We start from the raw sequence: 20,618 nt of genomic DNA, 5'->3' as shown, positions 1-20,618 counted from the left end.
AGTGAACAGTGCTTGAAAATGGATTGTAATCAAGTCATTTTCTCTCTAAAAATTTGTGCTTATAAAATACTACACAGGTGGTAAGTAGTGGAAGTAGTGCTCTAGCACTTGTTATAGTCTTGGCACAAGGCATAGAAATAGTGTGGCCAGATTTAGGAAATAGAAGTACAAGAGGCCCAGTTGGCTTTGAATTTCAAATAAATGACAAATAATTTTTTTAGTATATATAAACATGGCAAATGAAAGAGTTGGACCATACCTATACTAAAAATATTATTCATACTAAATGTTTGTTGGGATATAATTATACTAAGAACTTATTTGGTATTTATCTGAAATTCAAATTTAAGTAGGCATACTAACACACTGAAGCATATTCTAGTAAATGGAGTTTTAGCTCATACTATGTTTTATACTGGATACTGCTAGAATGTAAAAATGCAAACACTTCTAGCAGGTAATTCTCAGTAACTTATTGGTGAATCTTGGTCGAATGTCTACCCTTAAAACACCTTTTTAATGCAAGCATGGGAAGAATACTTTTATTGTGGGTGTATGTTTTCTTCAAATCATGATAGGAAAAGTTTAACATGCTTGGGGTTATTCTGTATTTTAGTGATAGGTTTTCTTTCTGTCGTTTCATCCTAAGCTTTTGGTATATTTTTTGGGACTAGATATAAGAAAACAAAAAGAAAGAACAAACCAACAAAAGGAAGAAAGAAAATACTTATACCTACTCATGCCGTTATTATCCAGAGAAAACCACTGTAAACCACTGTAAATTCCATTTTTGAATTTATCAGTATAGCCTTTTGCATATATATATATATATATATATATATATATATATATATATATATATAAAATAAGTAGAGTAGCTGATATATCTTGGATTTCAAAAATACTTCAGCTCTGAAATATCAACTTTACCTTTAACTTCCAAATAAGTAGGCTTGATTCTCCTTCTCCCATATTGTGGGAAATCTTGAGCAATCAGGATCTTTGAAAAGATTCACCAAAAGCATGTAAGCTGCTTCATAGAACCTCTTGTTCCCCATTTCTCCTTGCACGGACCCTCAACCATGCCTCTAGTTGTCACATCTCTTTTCACGTTGTTTAGTCATTAGAAATGATCCCTCTGACTGCATTCCTCCAAATAATGCTAACACAGAGCTGTCATATGCAATTGACTGTTACAGGAGGTTAGAAAGTTAGTGGAGGTGGATTATATAGCATAGCACAGGGTGGCAGGTAACTTAATACTGAGTACTAGATATCCTGTTCTTAGAAGTATCTCTGCCATCACCAGCTGTGGGGCTTTTTTTCACGTGGGCTCTGGCCACCTACCTTATTATAATTCCTAACCCCTAGAATTCCAGTGCCCCTTCCCAAAGCTGCCCCCCTTCTCCTTGGTCATTCTCATTCTAGAGCCCTGACATATCTTTCCTCAGATCGTCTGCTTCCTTTACCTTCTTTATATTGGAAGCCTGAAAATTGTCCTTACTTTATTATGCAGAGCACCTAGTACATTCTTTGTTTAACCTTATTCCTGCCCTGGCCTTTCTCAGGGCTTAGACTTTGTCAGAAAAAAAAATTATATTTTATATTTATATTTAAATTTATATATCTAATATTCTTATATTAGACTTTTACAGCCACATCAGATTAGCCCCTTTTATTAACTTTTAAATTCTACTTATCTATCTCTATAGATAGATGTATAAATTTTTATCTGAGAAAAAATTATGCATAAATACACACACACACGTGTATATGCATATGTCAGCTACCCAAAGAACCAGAAAAAACTTCGAAAATCTACTTTTTAACTTGTGCCAGACCAATTATTCTTGATGGCTTCCTTCGCACCAGTCATCCCTGTGGATGAAAGAACATTTATTCTCCTCCTTTTATGCCCTGCTTTCCCTGATCTTCCTTAACCCAGGCTCACAGAATCTGTTGCAAATGAGCTATATTCCAACTGTAAGATTTATAATTTTATGATTCTGTCTGAAGTGCCCTCCAAGACTCAAGTGAAGGGCTGCTTAATCTTATTTTATTTTTGGCATCAGCCTCCCCAACACCCTTGGTCTCCTCTGGCACTGATGTGTCTGTCACTCTGTGGTGGCCTCTTATATTCACTAGTCTCTGTGGGAGCTTCCTGCAAGCAAGGATTATGTCTAATTCATCTCTCTTCATTTGCTCAACACAGTGCCTAGAATACAGTACGTGCTCAATAAATATTTGTTAACTGCATTGATGAACCAATGCATAGAGGAGTCAATGGACAGATAAAATCTCTCTCTCTTTAAGTCTCTCTCCTCGACCACCCACTGGTGTGATCAAGCATTACTTATATCATAGAAAAGATTTTGTCCTGAAAGTGAGTTGCTGTCCAGCAGTTTAATTTTAAGGAGGAGGATCCTGGGGAAGGTGCTATCTTCATAATTCTTAAACATTCCCAGATCTTCACTGGTAGCAGTGGAAAGAGAATCTTCCATGTTTGTGAAAATTACACAGAGTATTTGATATTAGTATCTATGTTCAGACTTTCAATTGCAAACAAATGAGTAGAAAGCAGTGGGAACACTACATGAGCGTTCGGGTCAAAATATTTTTGTAAGAAATTTTAAGACACTTGACTTCTCCATGACAGATTTTTTGATGCTCATATTGATCCACAATAATTGTATTCATTTTGATTTCAGTATTATTTATCTTGAAGCAGAACTGATTGCTCCTTCAGCTGTGTTTTTGAGCTTATTAGTATGTTAATATAGTTCCGACATGTAACAAAGAGAAATAATGAACTTTCCAGATTAATGGAAACTTCTTGTCTACCCCATTCTACCTTATTCTTCTCAATCTTGCCCATAATATATTCTCCTGGATTTAGTGTTTGTAATTCTCATGAGCATTTTATATTAATATTGCATATAATCTATATAATTATATATATTTTTTGCATTAAAAATATTACATGAATTATATCATAGTAGCCTTTTTTATAATTTATTTTCACAATATTATGTTTCTAAGCTATAGCTATGTTGATGTGTATAATTTGGATAATTTGTTGCTTTGTACTATTTCACTGGAGAGATAGCTCATCTATTTATTCTTAAAGTGATGGGCACCTAGATTGTTTTCTTCTTTTCCTCTCATGTAAAGCATCAGGAAAATATTTACATACATGATTTATTGGGCCAGGTGCAGGAGTTTCTCTAGAGTATATGCCTAGGGATGAGATTGCTAGGTTTTAGAGTAGCCTATATTCTCTTTTCTGGGATATTGCCAGGTTGCTCTTCAAAGTGGATTTACCAATTTACTCTCCTTTTAGCTATATGTAACATTACCTGTTGCTCCAGATCCTGCCAACAATTAGTATTGCTAATTTAGTGGGTAGGAAATGATATTTCATTATGGTTTTAGTTTGCTTTTCCCTGATTCCTAGGAAGAATGAATGCCTTTTTGTGTTTTGTTTTTGGCATTCATATTCCTTGTTCTATGAGTTTCCTACTCCTATAATTTACTAATTATTCCATTTTTTAAAGCTGCTTTACAGAGCACTTAAAATATATCTTTGACTTACAAAAGCTTTTTTGATTTTAGGTATTGCAAATATCTTCTTCCCATCTATGGATTAGCATAGCATTTTTTCCATCTACTGATTAACATAGCAGCTAATTCTTGTGTAATATTTTGTGTTTGTCTATCTCTTTCTCTCATAATGCTATGAATTCAAGTGAAAACAGGAACAGACTTTTTCATTTTTATTTCCTTAGTCCCCAGCATAGGTAACACCCAGTAAAATTGCTTGAATTGACTTGTGAGTGCCATTTAATTTAATGTAGATGCTATTGTAGATTTGAGTTTTTTTCCTTAAGACTTTCAATTTGAAGGTGTTTCTGTCAATCTTGGCTTGTGGCATGTACATATACTTGTTCATATACATATGCACATATACATACATACACACAAACATATTTATATTCATATCACTTGAAAGAGTGACATTTTTACAACCACTTCAGATTAGACCCTTTTATTGACCTTAAAAATAGGGCTTCCCTCAATTTCTAGGCAAATATCTCTTAGAATACTGCTAAGGTTGAAATAGGTAAATATATTCAGATGGGGTTGAAATAACAGATGCATTGCTATTTCTAGTCCAGTGTTGTTGGGAAAGCAGGGAGTAAGGAGGGCATAATTGCACAATGCCTTGTCATCTCTGCACTTCATCAATATCAGCAGCTGACACAGGCAAGTGTTTGTCAATGAGTTCTATTGGCTGACACTGACCTTGTCGTTACAACCACTGCTTCCTTGACATCTGCTAGTTTGACACGTGGCACCAGACTCTGTGTGCAGCTGGTACATTGGACTTGAATGTGCTGTGAGTTCTCTGGCATTGTTACTGAAATTCCTTGTTTTTGTCACCATGTCATACCTTTGACATCAACAATAGCTGGGTACCGTCTTTGTGTTTCTTGTTTTATATCGCAGTAGCTATGTCTTAGTTGACATGATTGTTTTTAATGGTAGCAGACAGCAGATGTTAAATTAGCTGTGGACTGATGCATGCTCAAATTTGGATTTGCTCCAGGAAAAATTGCTTTTACTATGACTTTATATAATAAAAAATAATTAACGTAAATTGTAGGTTAGAGTGAATGCTATGAATTTGAAGAATTGTTTCATTTAAGCAGTAGCTATTTCTTAAGACTAAATGAGGTTATAAACTTAAAAATTTTGAGACTTTTAAGTAGGAAGAACTGGAGAATGTAAAAAGGTATCATGATTTGAATGATTTGATTTTGAAATACATTTGAAAATGCGATTCTAACTTCTTAACCTGTTCTTAGTTATGCATTGGGATTACAAAATACAGAAGTCTCAGTTCTCATTTCCCCCCTTTGTCCTTCCTTGAACTTTCTCTCTTTTTCTGCCCCCTCTCCCTTCCCTTCCCTTTTTCTTAACCTGGCATCCAAACATGCCTACATTCCTCAGGTGAAACTTAGCACGCTAATAATAAAGTTTTATTACCTGTTTTTCCCCCCAATAGTCTCCTTTGAAAGCAAAAGTGATCCACAGCACTAACTGGAAATAGCATTGTTGTTTATGGTGGTGTACCTAATTACGTTTACTGTTGGGTGTGTCAAACCTATGATGATGGAATAATAAATGGGTACTGAATGTTCCTGTAGCTTTTATTTGCAAGGCATTGCTCATGCAATCAGGGTCACATTACCTAGATGCAAGTGAAATAAGATAGGGAGAAGATTTATCTAATCTACCATGAATGCATTCCTGAGTGACTTGATTATTTTTCTATACCTTCTAGCAGGTGGATATTGTACATGTACAATATCTGAGAACTTTTCTATTTGGTTAAGAAGGAGAGAAAAGTACTCTTTGCCTTGTAAATTCAAGTATTTTTTTCTTCTAGGATTTCTCAAATTGGGAAGCTTAGTCCATTTTCATTAATTTTTCAGTTTATTCTCCCAGCATAGCACAGCTATAACTGTTCCCAATATATCCTGATTATTGAAAAAGGCTTTTTATCTCAGAGTCAAGGGGACAGTTGACTAGTGAATTTTTATTTCAGAAGTTCAGCCATTGTGAATTTCTGTACAATTTTGACTTTGCCGTACTTATTGTCTGTATAAATGTTATGTGCTAAGACTTGAAGCTTCTTTAAGATGATGCCAGAAGTTACTCTAGAAATGTGTTCAGACTTTGTAGCAAACACCTACTTCTTGAAGGTACAGTAGCATGGATGAGTCTGATTTTAAATCCATTGTACTTATGCTGTAGATAACTATTGACTAGGAATTGCATCCTAGTGAGACTTTTCACTATTAGTAAATCCCAAGCTCTACATGGGAGTTCCTTAAATGGATAGCTATAGGACATGGCCAGGTAAACTGAGAATTTCATCTCCATTCTCTCCTCTCTCCAGATTCTAGCCTCAGAGGTTCTCCTGACTACTGTCCCAATGACATCTCTGAGAGGCATAACTCTGAGAAGCATTGTAGGTTAATGGTTAAGATCACAGTGCCAGAAAGACCTGGATTTGAGTTCTAGATCTGTCATTTGCTTGGTGTATGACCCTATGAGAAGTTATTTAACCATTTCTCAAAATATTGAAGACTTATTTTTTTAGAGAAATTTAAGGCTCATAGCAAAATTGAAGGGAAAGATACAGAGATTTCTCACATACCCACTGCCCTTACACATCCATAGCTTCTCCCATTATTAACATCCCTCACCAGAGTGGTACATTTGTTTTAATTGATAAATCTAATGGATACATTATAATCACACAGAGTCTATAGGTTACTAGGGGTTAACTCTTGGTGGTGCATGTTCTTGGGGTTTGGACAAATATATAATGAATGTATCAGTCATTACTGTGTCATACAGTGTATTTTCACTGTCCTTATAAGCCTCTTTGTTCTATCTACTCATCTCTTCTTCTATCAACCCCTAGCAACAATAGATCTTTTTACTATCTCCATAGTTTTGCATTTTCCAGAATGTCATATAGTTGAAATCCTATAGTGTATAGCCTTTTCAGATTGGCTTCTTTCACTTTGTAAAATACATTTAAGTTTTCTCTATGTTTCTTCATGGCTTGATAGTTCATTCCTTTTTAGCACTGAATAATACTCCATTTTCTGGGTGTACCACAGTTTATTCACCTACTGAAGGACATCTTTGTTGCTTTCAAGTTTTGGCAATAATGAATAATGCTGCTATAAACATCTCTATGCAGTTTCTTGTGTAGACTTTTTAATTGATATATAGTTGATCCACAATGATATTAGTTTCAGGTGTACAACATGTTTATATGCTATGCTATGCTCACCACAAGTGTAGCTACCATCTGTTACCATACAATACTATTATAATATCATTGACTATATTCCCCATGCTGTGCTTTTCTCCCTGTAACTTACTCATTCCTTAACTGGGAGCCTTTTTCTCCCATTCACCTTCACCCATTCTGCCCATCCCCCTAACACCCTCCTTTCTGGCCACCACCAGTTTGTTCTCTATATTTGTGGGTCTGTTTCTGTTTTATGTTTGTTTATTTGTTTTGTTTTTCAGATTGCACATAGACATGAAATCATTTAGTATTTGTTTTTCTCTGCCTGGCTTATTTCACAAATGTAACTCAAAATCACAATGGGATATTACCTTACACTCAGAATGGCTACAATCAAAAAGACAAGAAATAACAAGTGTTGCTGAGGGTGTGGGGAAAAAGGAACACTTGTGCACTGTTGGTAATGTAAACTGGTGTAACCACTGTGGAAAGCAGTATGGATGTTCCTCAAAATATTAAAAATAGAAATGCCATATGATTCAGTAATTCTACTTTTGGGTGTTTACCCAAAGAAAATGAAAATATGAATTCAAAAAAATATATGCATTGCTATGTTTATTGCAGCACTATTTTCAATAGCCAAAATATGGAAGCAACCCCAGTTTCCATCATTAGATGAATGGATAAAGAAGAGATGGTATAAAGATTTATATATATTGCTCAGCCACAAAAAAGAATGACATCTTGCTATTAATCATAAGTTTTTAATTCCTTTGAGGAAATACCCAGGACTATGATTGCTAGATCATAGCAGAGTTATGTTTACTTTTGTAAGAAACTACCAGACTGCCATCTGAAGGAGCTATACCATTTGCATTCACATCAGTGATAAATGAGAGTCTTGTTGCTCTACATCCTTGCTAGCATTTGGTGTTGTCAATTTTGTTTTTGTTTTTGTTTTTTGTATTTGGGCCATTGTAATAAATATGTAGAGGTGTCTCATTGTCTTTCCCTGACGACATATGATGTGAAGTTATCTTTTCATTTGCTTATTTGGCTTATTTGGCTGCGGCGTTTGTTAAGGTATTTGGTCCATTTAAAAAATCAGGTTGTTTGTTTTCTTATTGTTGAGTTTTAAGTGTTCTCTGTATGTTTTGAATAGTAGTACTTTATAATATGTGTCTTCTGCAAATATTTTCTTTCAGTCTATGGCCTGTCATCTCATCTTTTTGATGTTGTCTTTTTCAGATCAGAAGTTTACTTTTTAATTGCCAGGCTTAGCAATTATTTCTTTCATGGATCATGTCTTTGGTGTTGTATCTAAAAAGTCATCGCCATACTTGAGGTCATATAGATTTTCTCCTATGTTATTGTCTAGGAGTTTTGTAGTTTTGAGTTCTACATTTAGGCCTATGATTCATTTTTTTTTTTTTTTTTATGACAGTCACAGAGAGAGAGAGAGAGAGGCAGAGACACAGGCAGAGGGAGAAGCAGGCTTCATGCACTGGGAGCCCGATGTGGGATTCGATCCCGGGTCTCCAGGATCGCGCCCTGGGCCAAAGGCAGGCGCCAAACCGCTGCGCCACCCAGGGATCCGCTATGATTCATTTTGAGTTCATTTTTGTGAAGAGTGCAAGTCTGTGTTGGATTTATTATTATTTTTTTTCATGGAGATACTCAGTTGTTCTAACACCATTTGTTGAGATTTGCTCTATTGCCTTTGCTCCTTTGTTAAAGATCAGTTGACTGTATTTATTGGTCTTTCTGGGCTCTTATATCCTGTTATATTGAACTCTTTGTCAAGTCTTTCACCAATACCATACTGATTGGTTACAACAGCTTTATAGTCAGTCTTGAGGTCAGGTAGTGTCAGTCCTCCAACTTTCTTCCTCTTCAATATTTTGGTGGCTATTCTGGGTCTTTACCTCTCCATATGAACTTTGGAATTTGTTCATGTCTACAAAATAACTTTCTTGGATTTTGCTTGAGATTGTATTGAATCTATAGATCAAATTTACAAGAACTGACCTCTTGACAATGTTGAATCTTCCTTCTAGGAACATAGAGTATCTCCCCACTTATTTAGTTTCTTGATTTTGTTCATCAGAATTTGTAGTTTTTCTCGTATAGATCTTATGCATACTTTGTTATATTTATATATATGTATCTTATAGGTGGGGGTGGCTAATGTAAATGGTATTGTGTTTTTAATTCCAAATTCTACATGTTTAGTGCTGGTATATAAGAAAGCAATTGACTTTTGTATTTTAATCTTGTATCCTACCACCTTGCTATAACTGCTTATTAGTGCCAGGATTTTTTGTTTTTTGGTTGATTCTTTCTGATTTTCTATATAGACAATCATGGCACCTGTGAACAAAAAGAGTTTTAGTTTTTCCTTCCCAATCTGTGTAGCTTTTATTTCCTTTTCTTCTCTAATTGTATTAACTAGAAACTTTAGTACAATGTTGAAAAGGCATGGTAAGAAAGAGGACATCCTTACCTCATACCTTGTACTTAGTGGAAAAACTGAGTTTCTCACCATTAAGTATGATATTAGCTGTAGGATTTTTTGTAGATATTCTTTATCAAGTTGAAGAAATTCTCCTCTATTCCTAGCTTACTGAGAGTTTTTTTTTAAATCATGAATATATGTTGAATTTTGTCAAATGCTTTTTCTGCATCTATTGATCATGTGATTTTTCTTTTTTAGTCTATTGATATGATGGATTACACTTATTGATTTTTGGTTGTTGAACTAGCCTTGCATACCTGGGATAAATCTCACTTAGTCATGGTGTATAGTTCTTCTTATACATTGTTAGATTCAATTTGCTAATATTTCATTGAGGATTCTCACATTCATATTCAAGAGAAATATTGGTCTGTGGTTTTCTTTCTTTCTTTCTTTTTTTCTTTCTTTCTTTCTTTCTTTCTGTCAATAATGTCTTTATCTAGTTTTGGTATTAATGTAATTTTGACCTCATAGACTGAGTATTCTCTCCTTCTTCTTCTTCTTCTTTTTCTTCTTCTTCTTCTTCTTCTTCTTCTTCTTCTTCTTCTTCTTCTTTTTTTAAGATTTTGTTTATTCGTGAGAGACACAGAGAGAGGCAGAGACACAGGCAGCTCTCTCTGCTTCTATCTTCTGAAAGAGATTGCAAAGAATTGGTATAATATCTTCTTTACATGTTTCATAGAATTCATTAGTGAACATACCTGGGCCTGGTGCTTTCTGTTTTGGAAGGTTATTAATGATTAAATTCATTTAATAGATAGATATAGGCCTATTCAGATTGTCTATTTCTTTTTATGTAAATTTTGGAAAATTGTCTTTCCAGGAATTAGTCCATTAATCTAGACTATCAAATCTGTGGGTATATAGTTATTCACAATATTCCTTTATTATTCTTCTAATGTCCACAGGATCTGTAGTGATATCACCATATAGCTATGTCCCAGATCAAGAAATAGAACCTCACCAATACCCCAGAAGGCCTCATTTTCTTTTCCTCTGAAGTGGTCACTGTGTATGGAGCTGTCTACCAGTGGTTGTTCTTACACAAGAATCTATTTTTTTTGTTTTGTTTTATTTATGATAGTCACACACACACACACACACACACACACAGAGGCAGAGACACAGGCAGAGGGAGAAGCAGGCTCCATGCACCGGGAGCCCGACGTGGGATTCGATCCCGGGTCTCCAGGATTGCGCCCTGGGCCAAAGGCAGGCGCCAAACCGCTGCGCCACCCAGGGATCCCCAAGAATCTGTTTTCTTATTCAAGTTTAAAACTGTGGAACAACTATTGACTCCTCTCTCTCTCATACTCCACATGCAGTTTATTAGCCTCATCATGGGTCTAGTCTCAGAATATATCCAGTTTTCCCAATTCTCACTTCTTCAGTAGCAACTATCCTGGTCCCAAACTCATGCTTTCTTGCTTGGCTTAGTGCGAAATCTGTGCCTACTCTTCTTGCTTCCCTTTTTGTCTCCCTATAGAATATTTTCTTCTTTATTTAAGTGCAAACTTTTATTGTCTTGCAAAGCATCTTATTTCTCCACCCCTGTTCTTTTCTAGAATATTGTGTCATAACAAATCCATCATTTTTTATTTTTAAAAAATATTTTATTTACGTATTTGACAGTGAGAGAGAACACAAGCAGACAGAGCAGCAGAGGGAGAGGGAAAAGCAGGCTCTCCACTGAGCAGGGAGCCTTATTTAGGGCTGATGATCCCAGGACCCTAGAATCATGACCTGAATCAAGGGAGATGTTTAACTGACAGCCACCCAGGTGCCCCGATGTCATAATAAATTAATTAAAATTAGCCTATGTGAGTATCTATTGTTAAATAACTGTACATTTAAGATAAGAAAGTAGTGATAATTCAGGTGTATTTTTGTTTCAGGCTAACAAAGAATTCATTACAGCACATTGAAAGGTGATATTTGTGATTTGTTGGATTCAATATAGGTATATTTTGTACTAAATTTTTGTACATATTCTTTTCATATTTCTATATTTTTATTAAAAAAATCAAAGCTGAAGTTCCAAGAAAAGTATAATGAACACTAAATACCTTCATCTAGATTTACCAATTATTTAACTTTTTGCCACATTTGCTTTATATATATATATAGCTCTCTCTCTGTACCTACCAACCTACCTACCTACCTACCATCATCTTCTTCATTTTTGTTTTTTTTTTGGAACCAACTGAGAATAAGCTGTGAACATCATGGTATTTTATCCCTGAATACTTCAGCATGAATCTTCTAAGTATAAGAATATTTTCTTATATAACCAGTTATAGTTAACAAATTTAGGAAATCTACCACAGGTACAGTACTGTTTTCCAACATATATTCTATATTAACTTCCTCCACATCTAGTACCCTAGTCCCAAACTCATCCTTTCTTGCCTGGATTAGTGCAAAATTAGTGCACTGTCCTTTATAACATTGTCCTTTATAGCATTGTTTCTTTTCAATCCAGAATGCAATCCAGGTTCCTATGTTATAGTTAGATGTCTTTTTTGTTTCCTTTATAAAGGACATTTTCTTAGCTTTTCTTTGTCTTTTCTGACATTGATATTTTGAAGAGTACAGAATAGTTTTTTTGTAGCCCTTGAATTTGTTTTTTGGATTGTTTCCTCATGATTAGATTCAGGTGATTATTTTTGAACAGAATGAAATATAAGTAATATATTGTTCTTATCATATCACATTGGAAGACACATGATTTTAGTTCGTTCATTTATTGTTGATGTTAACATTGGCCACTTGATTAAGGTGGTGTTGATACAATTTATCTATTGTAAAGGTATTGTGTTCTTTTTTGCAATTAATTACTGATCTATGAGGAAATACTTTGAGACTGCATATATCCTGTTCCTAAACAAACGCTTACTTGATGGCTTTGGAATTCATTGAGGATTCTTCCCTGAATCACTCATTATATAGCAAGAGTTCCAAAGTTATGATTTTTTAACTCTAATATTGCTTCTATTTTTAGTTGGCACTCTGCTGCCAGCATATACAGAAGTACTCCCTACCCCATCTAGTTATGGATGTATGTGTAATTTTTAATATCATCTTGCATTTCTCTTGACTCAACTTTGGAATTGGTCATTTCCCCATCCTTTGTTAGTTTTAGGGACACATGACAAACAGAAATCATGATTTGGGTACCTTATGTGTTTATTGCTTCTGGGGTATCATTGCCTCTAGGTGCTTTCAGCAGACAAAACTATAAAAAACAAATGTTTTTATTGTTATCTCTAATATCCAAAAGATTAGGGTTCTTCCTTATTGTCCCTCTTCATATTTTTATCTGCTTCCTTCCACAGTGAAGGATTTACAACTGCACACAACCCTGTGGATTAATTTTGTGAATATAATGCTTAAAAAGTTTGTGCTGAGTTCATTTATAGTTAAGAAAAAACACATGTGACATGAATCTATGCTGTTAGAAGTCAGAATAGCAATTAGCCTTGGTGGAGGGATGGTGACTAAAAGGGGAGGATGAGAGGGTTCTAGGATACTGGTGAGGCTGTTTCTTGAGCTGGAGATGACTATAAGGCTATATTTAATTTTATAAATTCTTGAATTGTATGCTGATACTTCCTGCATTTTTTTTGATATCTAAATTAAACTTAAAACATTACTTGGATTAATTTCTTTTGTTTTCCTTTGGGTGATTATGTTGTCAATTCTCTATCTGATTAGGTTAAATTTTTTGTTGTTGTTGTTGCTGTTTATATTCACTTTTAGGATACCTTCCCATTGTTGTTAATTTTGTATAATTATGTAGTTTTTCAAATACATAAAACATTAGTATGATTTCAAAAGTCAAAACTATACAAAAAATGTGTACTTGGAGAAGTACACTTCTTCCAGTATCCCTCCGGCTTTTCCTTCCTCTCCCCATTGTAAGTAATCAATTTATTCATTTGTGTTTCATCATTTCCTGTTTTCTGTTCCTAATATAGCAGCCAGAATGATCTTTTCAAAGCACAATGAAATCATGTTACTGCTTTGTTCCAAATATTCCAGTAGTTTCCATATCATTCAGAATAAAAATGGAAGTCTTTATAATGGCTAAAATGGCCCCAGCAGTCTAGCCCCTTTTCTTAAATACTCTTGTATTATCTTTCTATGGCTCTTCCCTGGCACCACTCATCCTCAGCCACACCAAACTCTATTCTTCAAACAGATTTTCTCCCAAACTTGGGTCTTGGCTTTTGCTAATCTCTCTTCTTGGAGTATTTCCCCCAAGATACCAGCATGGCTTATTTCCTTACTTCCTTCAAGTTTCTTCTTAAAAGTCACCTGGGTGACTTTCCTGTCCAATTTATTTAATTCTGTTTTGCTCCTATCTCTACTTCCTGGCACACTCCCTAAGCATTTTCATGCTATTTTTTGTCAGTGCTATCACATTCTAATACATAACTTATTTGTTTTATTTATTGTTTCAAGAAAAGGAAGTGTTGGGGCACTTGGTTAATCATTGACTCTTGGTTTCAGCTCAGGTCATGATCTCAGGTCATGAAATCGAGCCCCGTGTTGGGCTCTATGCTCACCGTGAAGTCTGCTTGAGATTCTCTCTCCCTGTGCCCCTCCTGCTCATGGTTTCTCTCTCTCTGTCTCTTTCAAATAAATAAATAAAAGGAAAGTGCTGTTTGAAGAAAAAAAGAAATAGAAAGGAAATCAGGAAGGAAAAATAAGGGCAAAAGGGAATAATGCACTGAAAGGAGCCAAGAAGTTTCAGCTAAGTATGGACACCCTTGAAAGTTCTTAGTGGCTTTTCCTGAGTGCACCTGCTTCTTCAACATGAGGCCACTGCTCTCAGAAGTGTGTGACAGTGAGAAGGAAGAGAACCCAAGCTCTCAACTCACATGGGGACATTTGTTGGAAGAATATTACTTTGCCTAAATAAAAGAAAGCAGATTTGGCCTGGGTGATGCTGTTATTTACTGAACTGATTAGGAAAATTTTAAAAAGCACAAGATATATTCAGATGCTTATGACGGAAATTCTTTTTTTGGACTCCTCTGCAGTGTAAGATCCTTGCCCTTTGCCAGAAGGCCCATCTGCCAGACGGCAACCAGACTTTCTGTAGAGCCTAAAGCTCTACTTGGGGAATGTGTCTACAGGGAAAACACCTGGGTGGGCTGAACTTACTCTTTATTGAACTCAACTTCTTGAGCTGAGCAGCTCTCTTTGGGAGTCGTCAGAAAGAACCAGGGTATTATTTCACTTTAGCTCTTGTTCCAAAGAGGAAATGTTCATATGTTCATGCTAATGTGTTTCCCAGACTTCACTCATTTAGTTTAAGCCAGGTGGTTTAGAATGGAGGTAAAATAGTTTATCTTTTCTGAAAAAGTCCGAGGAAAAGAAAGAAACTTCTGTGAGGTCTTTGAAATACCAAACGTGCTGAATATGTCAAAGGTCAGTTGCTCAGTTGCTGGAGGTTCAGTTAAAGAGGTAAGGATATGGCCTAAGTGAGAGATCTGAGGGACAGGGCAAGGGGCATACATATAGGACTGGCAAAGTATTGATTTGTTTTACCCTTCTTTGCTTTCCCTGGGGTTTTGTGGCAGATGAGACAATCTTGAAGCCAGAATTGAAAGAGGCCAAAAAGCGTGACCAGCCATAAAGACTGTGTCATTATTTAACCTTATACATGGAGATAAATGCCATCCATCTATCCCCACTTCCTCTCTAGCCTATTTTTTAAATTACAGGGGCATCAAAGAATGTCTCCTGAAGCACATCTGTCTCTCTCATGTTCGGGCAAGATGACTTCTCAATTTGGGTGTTGTTTACCTGTCCATGTTAAGCTCAAAAAACATTATATCAAAAGTCAGCTATCATGTCGAATAGCTGAAATTTTACCCATTGCAGTTGTTTCAAAATGGGTAAGTACAGCTCAGTGGTGGTGTCTGGTTAATCATTAGGGCATCAGAATAAATTATTAATCTGTAATAACTTTTATTTTCACCATTTCAGTATCCATTTAGGTGCATATTTTATATGACACATTTTTGCAGGAGTACTTGCACAAGATAACCAACAAATAAACAAATAAATATGTGTGTAGTGGAAATATGTACCCAAATTATTTTTTTAATAGGTGCATACTTAAAAAACCTTGGAGACCACTGTCCCAGTATGCCCTATGATAGTACATAAAGATTATTTAAATTGAGATAGACTAACACCTTGAGACTGAGACTTTCCCTTCAATAAATGTTTAACAAACACTTAAGTGCTTTTTGTATCCTCAACAAGATAGGCAACACTGACTTACTAGGAGCGATTTTTTTTAATGGGCATGTTCATTCTTAAGTTATGGGTGGTAATTCAGTACATTTCCTTATAATATTTTAGTTAAGAGTTCTCCCTTTCCCCCAAATAAGACATATATTTTGAGGCCAAGAGTGAAAAATTTGAAATGTTTTAATGGAATCAAAAAAGGAAAAAAGGGGGATCCCTGGATGGCTCAGAGGTTTAGCGCCTGCCTCTGGCTCAGGGCATGATCCTGGAGTCCCGGGATTGAGCCCTGTGTTGGGCTCCCTTCATGGAGCCTGCTTCTCCCTCTGCCTGTGTCTCTGCCTCTCTCTCTCTCTCATGAATAAATAAATAAAATCTTAAAAAAAAAAAGGGAAAAAAGAAAATATTTAGAAAAAACTATGGTGTTTTTGAAGAAAACAATTGTTCCCATAGCAAAAGTATATTCAAAAGGATAACATGGGCACCTTTCTTTTCAAAGACATCTAAGATTCTCTAATGGTTTTAATTAATAATAAATTGATTCAGGATTGAAGAGGCATGTGTGAATTTGCAGAGATTCTCTACACCTTAGCGATGCTGAGTTAATAGAAGTTCAATTATTAAACAGAGAAGTCCTTTAACAATAAATTTTCAACATGGCAAAAATACCTATTTTCAGACATAAATACTATGGGGATTTACCTTAGGTGAGCTTAAATTTTAAATTACCCAGTTATTTTTATTTCTCAAGTCCACAAGGTAATTTTACTCTCAGCTTTTGAAGCCTTACTTTTTCTCTCTTTTTAAAAAAATTAATTTATGTATTTGAAAGAAAGAAAGAGAGATCATGAATGGAGGGAAGAGCAGAGGGGGAGGGAGAAGAAGACTCCCTGCTGAGCAGGGAGCCTGAGGCAGGGTTCATCCCAGGACCCCAGGATCATGACCTGAGCCAAAGGCAGACGCTTAACTGACTGAGCCCCCCAGACACCTCAGTACTTTTTCTCTTAATGGAGTCCAGAATGTGACTGAATATGTATTTCAGTTTCAAGCAGTTACAGGTTAGCTCAAGCACGTGAGTTTCAGGACTTACTACCTCTTATGGACAGTGCATGTAGCATAGCTCTAATTTGGAGACTGTCCCTTCTAGAATGTTTATCCCTGACCATCTGAATCTTTCAGGAACTAGAATCAGAATCCCCTTGAAATAGCATCTCAAAAAACAAAGCAAAACCTGTCTTATAATACCAAATATACTTGAAGAATTTGCTAAAAGCCTAAATAAAATCCATATGTTGAGTTTATTTTTTAAACTCAATTTTCTATTGAACAAAGCTATTTTTAAAAAGCATTTAGTTTGTATTGCTGCCAAAATCAAACATTTAAAAAAAAACTATGGGAATACAATAAACTGAGAACTTTCTTGTAGAAAAAAACACAATTCCCCACCAAAAAAAAAAAAAAAAAAAAAAAAAAAAGCCTATGGGCCTGTCTGTAACAGAATCAGGCCATCAGTATATTCTCTGAATGTAATTGGATTTGACCCAGTCCATTTGTTTTTAGTCTCTGAATTGAACAGCAGTAGGGTCTTCATGGAGCCCATACCACCAAATTCAATTTTCTCATTAAAGTTTTACTGATAATACCTCTCCCCACTTTAAGTAACCATTTTAAATAGCCTCTTAAAATAGGGATTTTAGAAGCATCATTTGTAGAGAGATGCAAGTGAGTTGAATAATCTATCCGTGTTTTGTTTCCTGATCATTCTTTCCTGGTGCTCTTGCATACTGAACGTGTGAAGAAATATGAAAGCAGGGCTCACATTTTGCCTTCCCATCATCAGAGGGAATCAGATCCTTGAGGGATCTTTCTCAACTATTCCATCAGTAATAAGCCCTCTAGTCGTCTCTTCTGGCAGGAAGTGCTCAGACGACTGTATAAAGTGTACCAACCAGCTCAGAAAGACATGTTGAGATACAGAAGTTATGCACAATAGTTACATTGAAGATGTCTATTCTCTTTTGGAATCTACTAGTCTTAAAAAAATAACCCAGTCCCTTCCAGGAAGATACTCCTACCTTCATTCTCAGCATATTTAACAGCCTTATTCTGTTTTTCACTTTAATTTGTTTTTATATTCACTTTCTCTCCAGAGCAACTTTCTTTGACCATTAAAATACTTACTTCTGACTCCAAGTCAGTCATTTTAACCCTCTCTATCTGAGCAACTGGCTGGAATGGGAATTAGTCTTCATAATGTAACAAGTATCAGTTGTACAGGGCACTCTTCTCTGTGTTAAGTGTTGTGTGTGTGTGTGTGTGTGTGTGAGAGAGAGAGAGAGAGAGAGAGAGAGACAGAAAGAGAGAGAGAGAGAGGAGGGAGGGACGATCACACACACTACATGCACAGGTGGCATGCACACTACATGCAGATTTTGACACGCATGACTTTAAAATTCTCAAGTAATCCCAAAATGCCCATTCATGAAGTCATGAAGTGATCTGCAGTTTGCTAATCATGAATTTGAATCCCATCTGTTTGAGGTTAATGTAGGGGAACAAGTCACTTGGATAATGATTAAGTCAATGATACAGACCAAATCACAGCATTGTTTCAATTATTTTTTTCATGTTTTTTATCTGGGAAATACTAAAGAACAGATTTCTCAACCTCAGCACTGTTGGCATTTTGGGTCAAATTGATCTTTGTTGTGGGGGCATTTCGAAACACTCCTAGCCTCTACCCTCTGGAAACCAGTAGCATACTTCTCCCCTTTTTTTGTGACAAATAAAAAAATGTCTCCAGCCATGCTCTGTGGAAGGCAAAATAACCCTGTGTTGAGAACCACTTCTGGGTTGATGAGTAAAAGTTGAGCCATTGGAGTTTAAATCCTGAGAACACACTCCATTCATAAAATTACAAAATTGATTTATATTTTTTGTTTCTTAAAGACACTAATATTATTAAATATGGAAAACTAAATACTATAAAGTCTGTATTCCTTTGGAGGAAGATGTCTGATAGCTAAGGCCTCTTGAAGTCTTATTCAGTGAGGTTTGAACTAAATACTACCTTCTTTTTCTATTGAATATCACTGTTTCTAATATAGGCATTTTATCTTTGAAAGTATTTGAGAAAAATAATTTATCAACTGAGCAGAGGTTAATATTTTATTCAAGGAATCTGGCCAGGACACTGAATTAGCCTTGTCTATAAGATCAGAGTAAGGGTATGTTTTCAAGATCTTGGCAGGAAAATCAGTGAGTTTCACACAAATGGTAATTTTTATTACCATTTATTACTGTCAATGAAATCTAACCATCCTCCCATTGTGGCAGGAGGCAAGCATTGATTTGGTACTGGGAACAGCCCATCATGAGCTCAACTTTCCCTCTTCAGATCAACCCTTGCAATCCTTCTAGACCCAAGGTCTCCAGTTACAGATCTCTTTTAATTATACTGAGTTATTTGAGAACTTGTAAATATTGAGCACACTTGAAAATTCTTATTTATTCTCTCACTTCTTCATACTTAACTAATTTCATGACTTCTACTTTTAAATCTTGTTTTCAGAGTCATTTCTCTATTCAGCAAAATCAGCACTAAACAAAAATTACGTTTCTGAATACTAATCCATGGAGATAGTTTTCAGAAGGGAAATTGCCGCTAAGTGAAGCACTGATAATTTGTCAACTGGGATACTTTTTACAACATGACTTGACTAAGATCTGGAATTAAATACCTGAGAGAGAGGATTAAAAATAGAATGGATTCGGTTTCAGAAAGTGAATTCTTGAAGTGTCTTTCCTATCCTTTTCATTCAATTTATCACACACCCTGGCACTACTATTTCTGCAAATGAAGGAGTGTTTCCTCTGGGGTTTCCAGATTGAAATGGAACCAAAAAGGCTGAATTCTTTTGGCTGGATTTTTTTCTGCAGACTGGTGAGTTGCCATTTCCATGCAGTTCATAATATATTGGCCTAGCATATACTGGACTCTTCAAATAGAAACAAGAACTGGAAAGTTTTACCCTTTTTATGTATCTTGGTACAGGTTTGATTCATTTCAAAAAGGTCTCATATTTGACAGCTATGAAAGAGCTTTTTTGGCCTTATTTTATTTATATGTAGGCAAATAATACTATGAAAACCAGGCATGTTTTTCAGAACTTATTTATCATATTTTACCAATCAAAATATACATAAGGTATCATTACTATTAATTAACAAACTAATAGTGTTATAATAATGACATAAATAGCATTATAATGAATTCATAATATCATAGAATTGAATATGTGATGTAATGATAGAATGGTCATAAACAGTTTCTTAACAATTGCAAAAATTTAGGTAATGAGAGGGTTTGTAAGGGTCACAATTCTATTGACTTCACATTGCTTTGGTGTATGGTTTGAACAGTTTTACTGAAGAATAGGTTATAGGATTATTGAAATCTTAAAGCTGTGAGAAGCTCTCAGATCATCTGGTCTAATGATTTTTGAATTTGTGAACCACAAATCCACTGTGTATGTGATGTGCGTGCATGCATATGTGTATGTGTTCATATAAATCTGAAGCAGTCTCGAAATAGTGCTTACAGGGATATTTTCTATTAAATTTGATTCTGTTCCATTCTATTCTTCTCTTTTCTACTTCATTTAAAAAATGCTGAACAGAATCAATTCAGAGTCATAACATGCAGTTTGAAAAACACTGATTTCCTCCAGTGGCTGTGTTTTACAGATGAGGAATCTGGGGTCCTCAAACATGAAGTGACTTGTCTAAGTCAAACAGCTCATTAGCAACTTGAGTGAATGTTCTTTTAAAAATACATGTGGAATTTCAGATTCAAATCATTCAGCATTTGGTGCTTACGCAGTGATTTATGGCTAATCCAGAAAGTACTTTCGAATTGCAGTGCTAGAAATCAGGAGGCAGCATTACCCAGTACCACTGTGCATGCACTCACATGCTCCCAAATCTCTGTTGCTGGCCCTGTGGCACACC

The 20,618-nt window shown here is 35.5% G+C and overlaps 1 protein-coding gene across 17 annotated transcripts in view; it reads left to right on the top strand.

Annotated features, from left to right (window-relative positions):
* MLIP (muscular LMNA interacting protein) overlaps positions 1–20,618 on the top strand; it is a 256,011-nt gene that overhangs the window by 78,107 nt on the left and 157,286 nt on the right. Inside the window, exon 1 of one of the 17 annotated variants that reach the window (XM_077903600.1) lies at positions 19,415–19,551. The exons of the other annotated variants lie outside the window; for them this stretch is intronic. Coding sequence (XP_077759726.1) covers positions 19,465–19,551 — 87 coding nt within the window. The 5' untranslated portion in view covers positions 19,415–19,464. Of the gene's footprint in view, positions 1–19,414; positions 19,552–20,618 lie in introns of those variants that run through there. 17 annotated transcript variants of the gene reach the window in all.

Source organism: Canis aureus, chromosome 7, assembly GCF_053574225.1.
Source record: "Canis aureus isolate CA01 chromosome 7, VMU_Caureus_v.1.0, whole genome shotgun sequence".
Classification (NCBI taxonomy): domain Eukaryota; kingdom Metazoa; phylum Chordata; class Mammalia; order Carnivora; family Canidae; genus Canis; species Canis aureus.
Note: the sequence above shows the minus strand (reverse complement) of the source record. Positions and strands in the feature narration are given on the sequence as shown.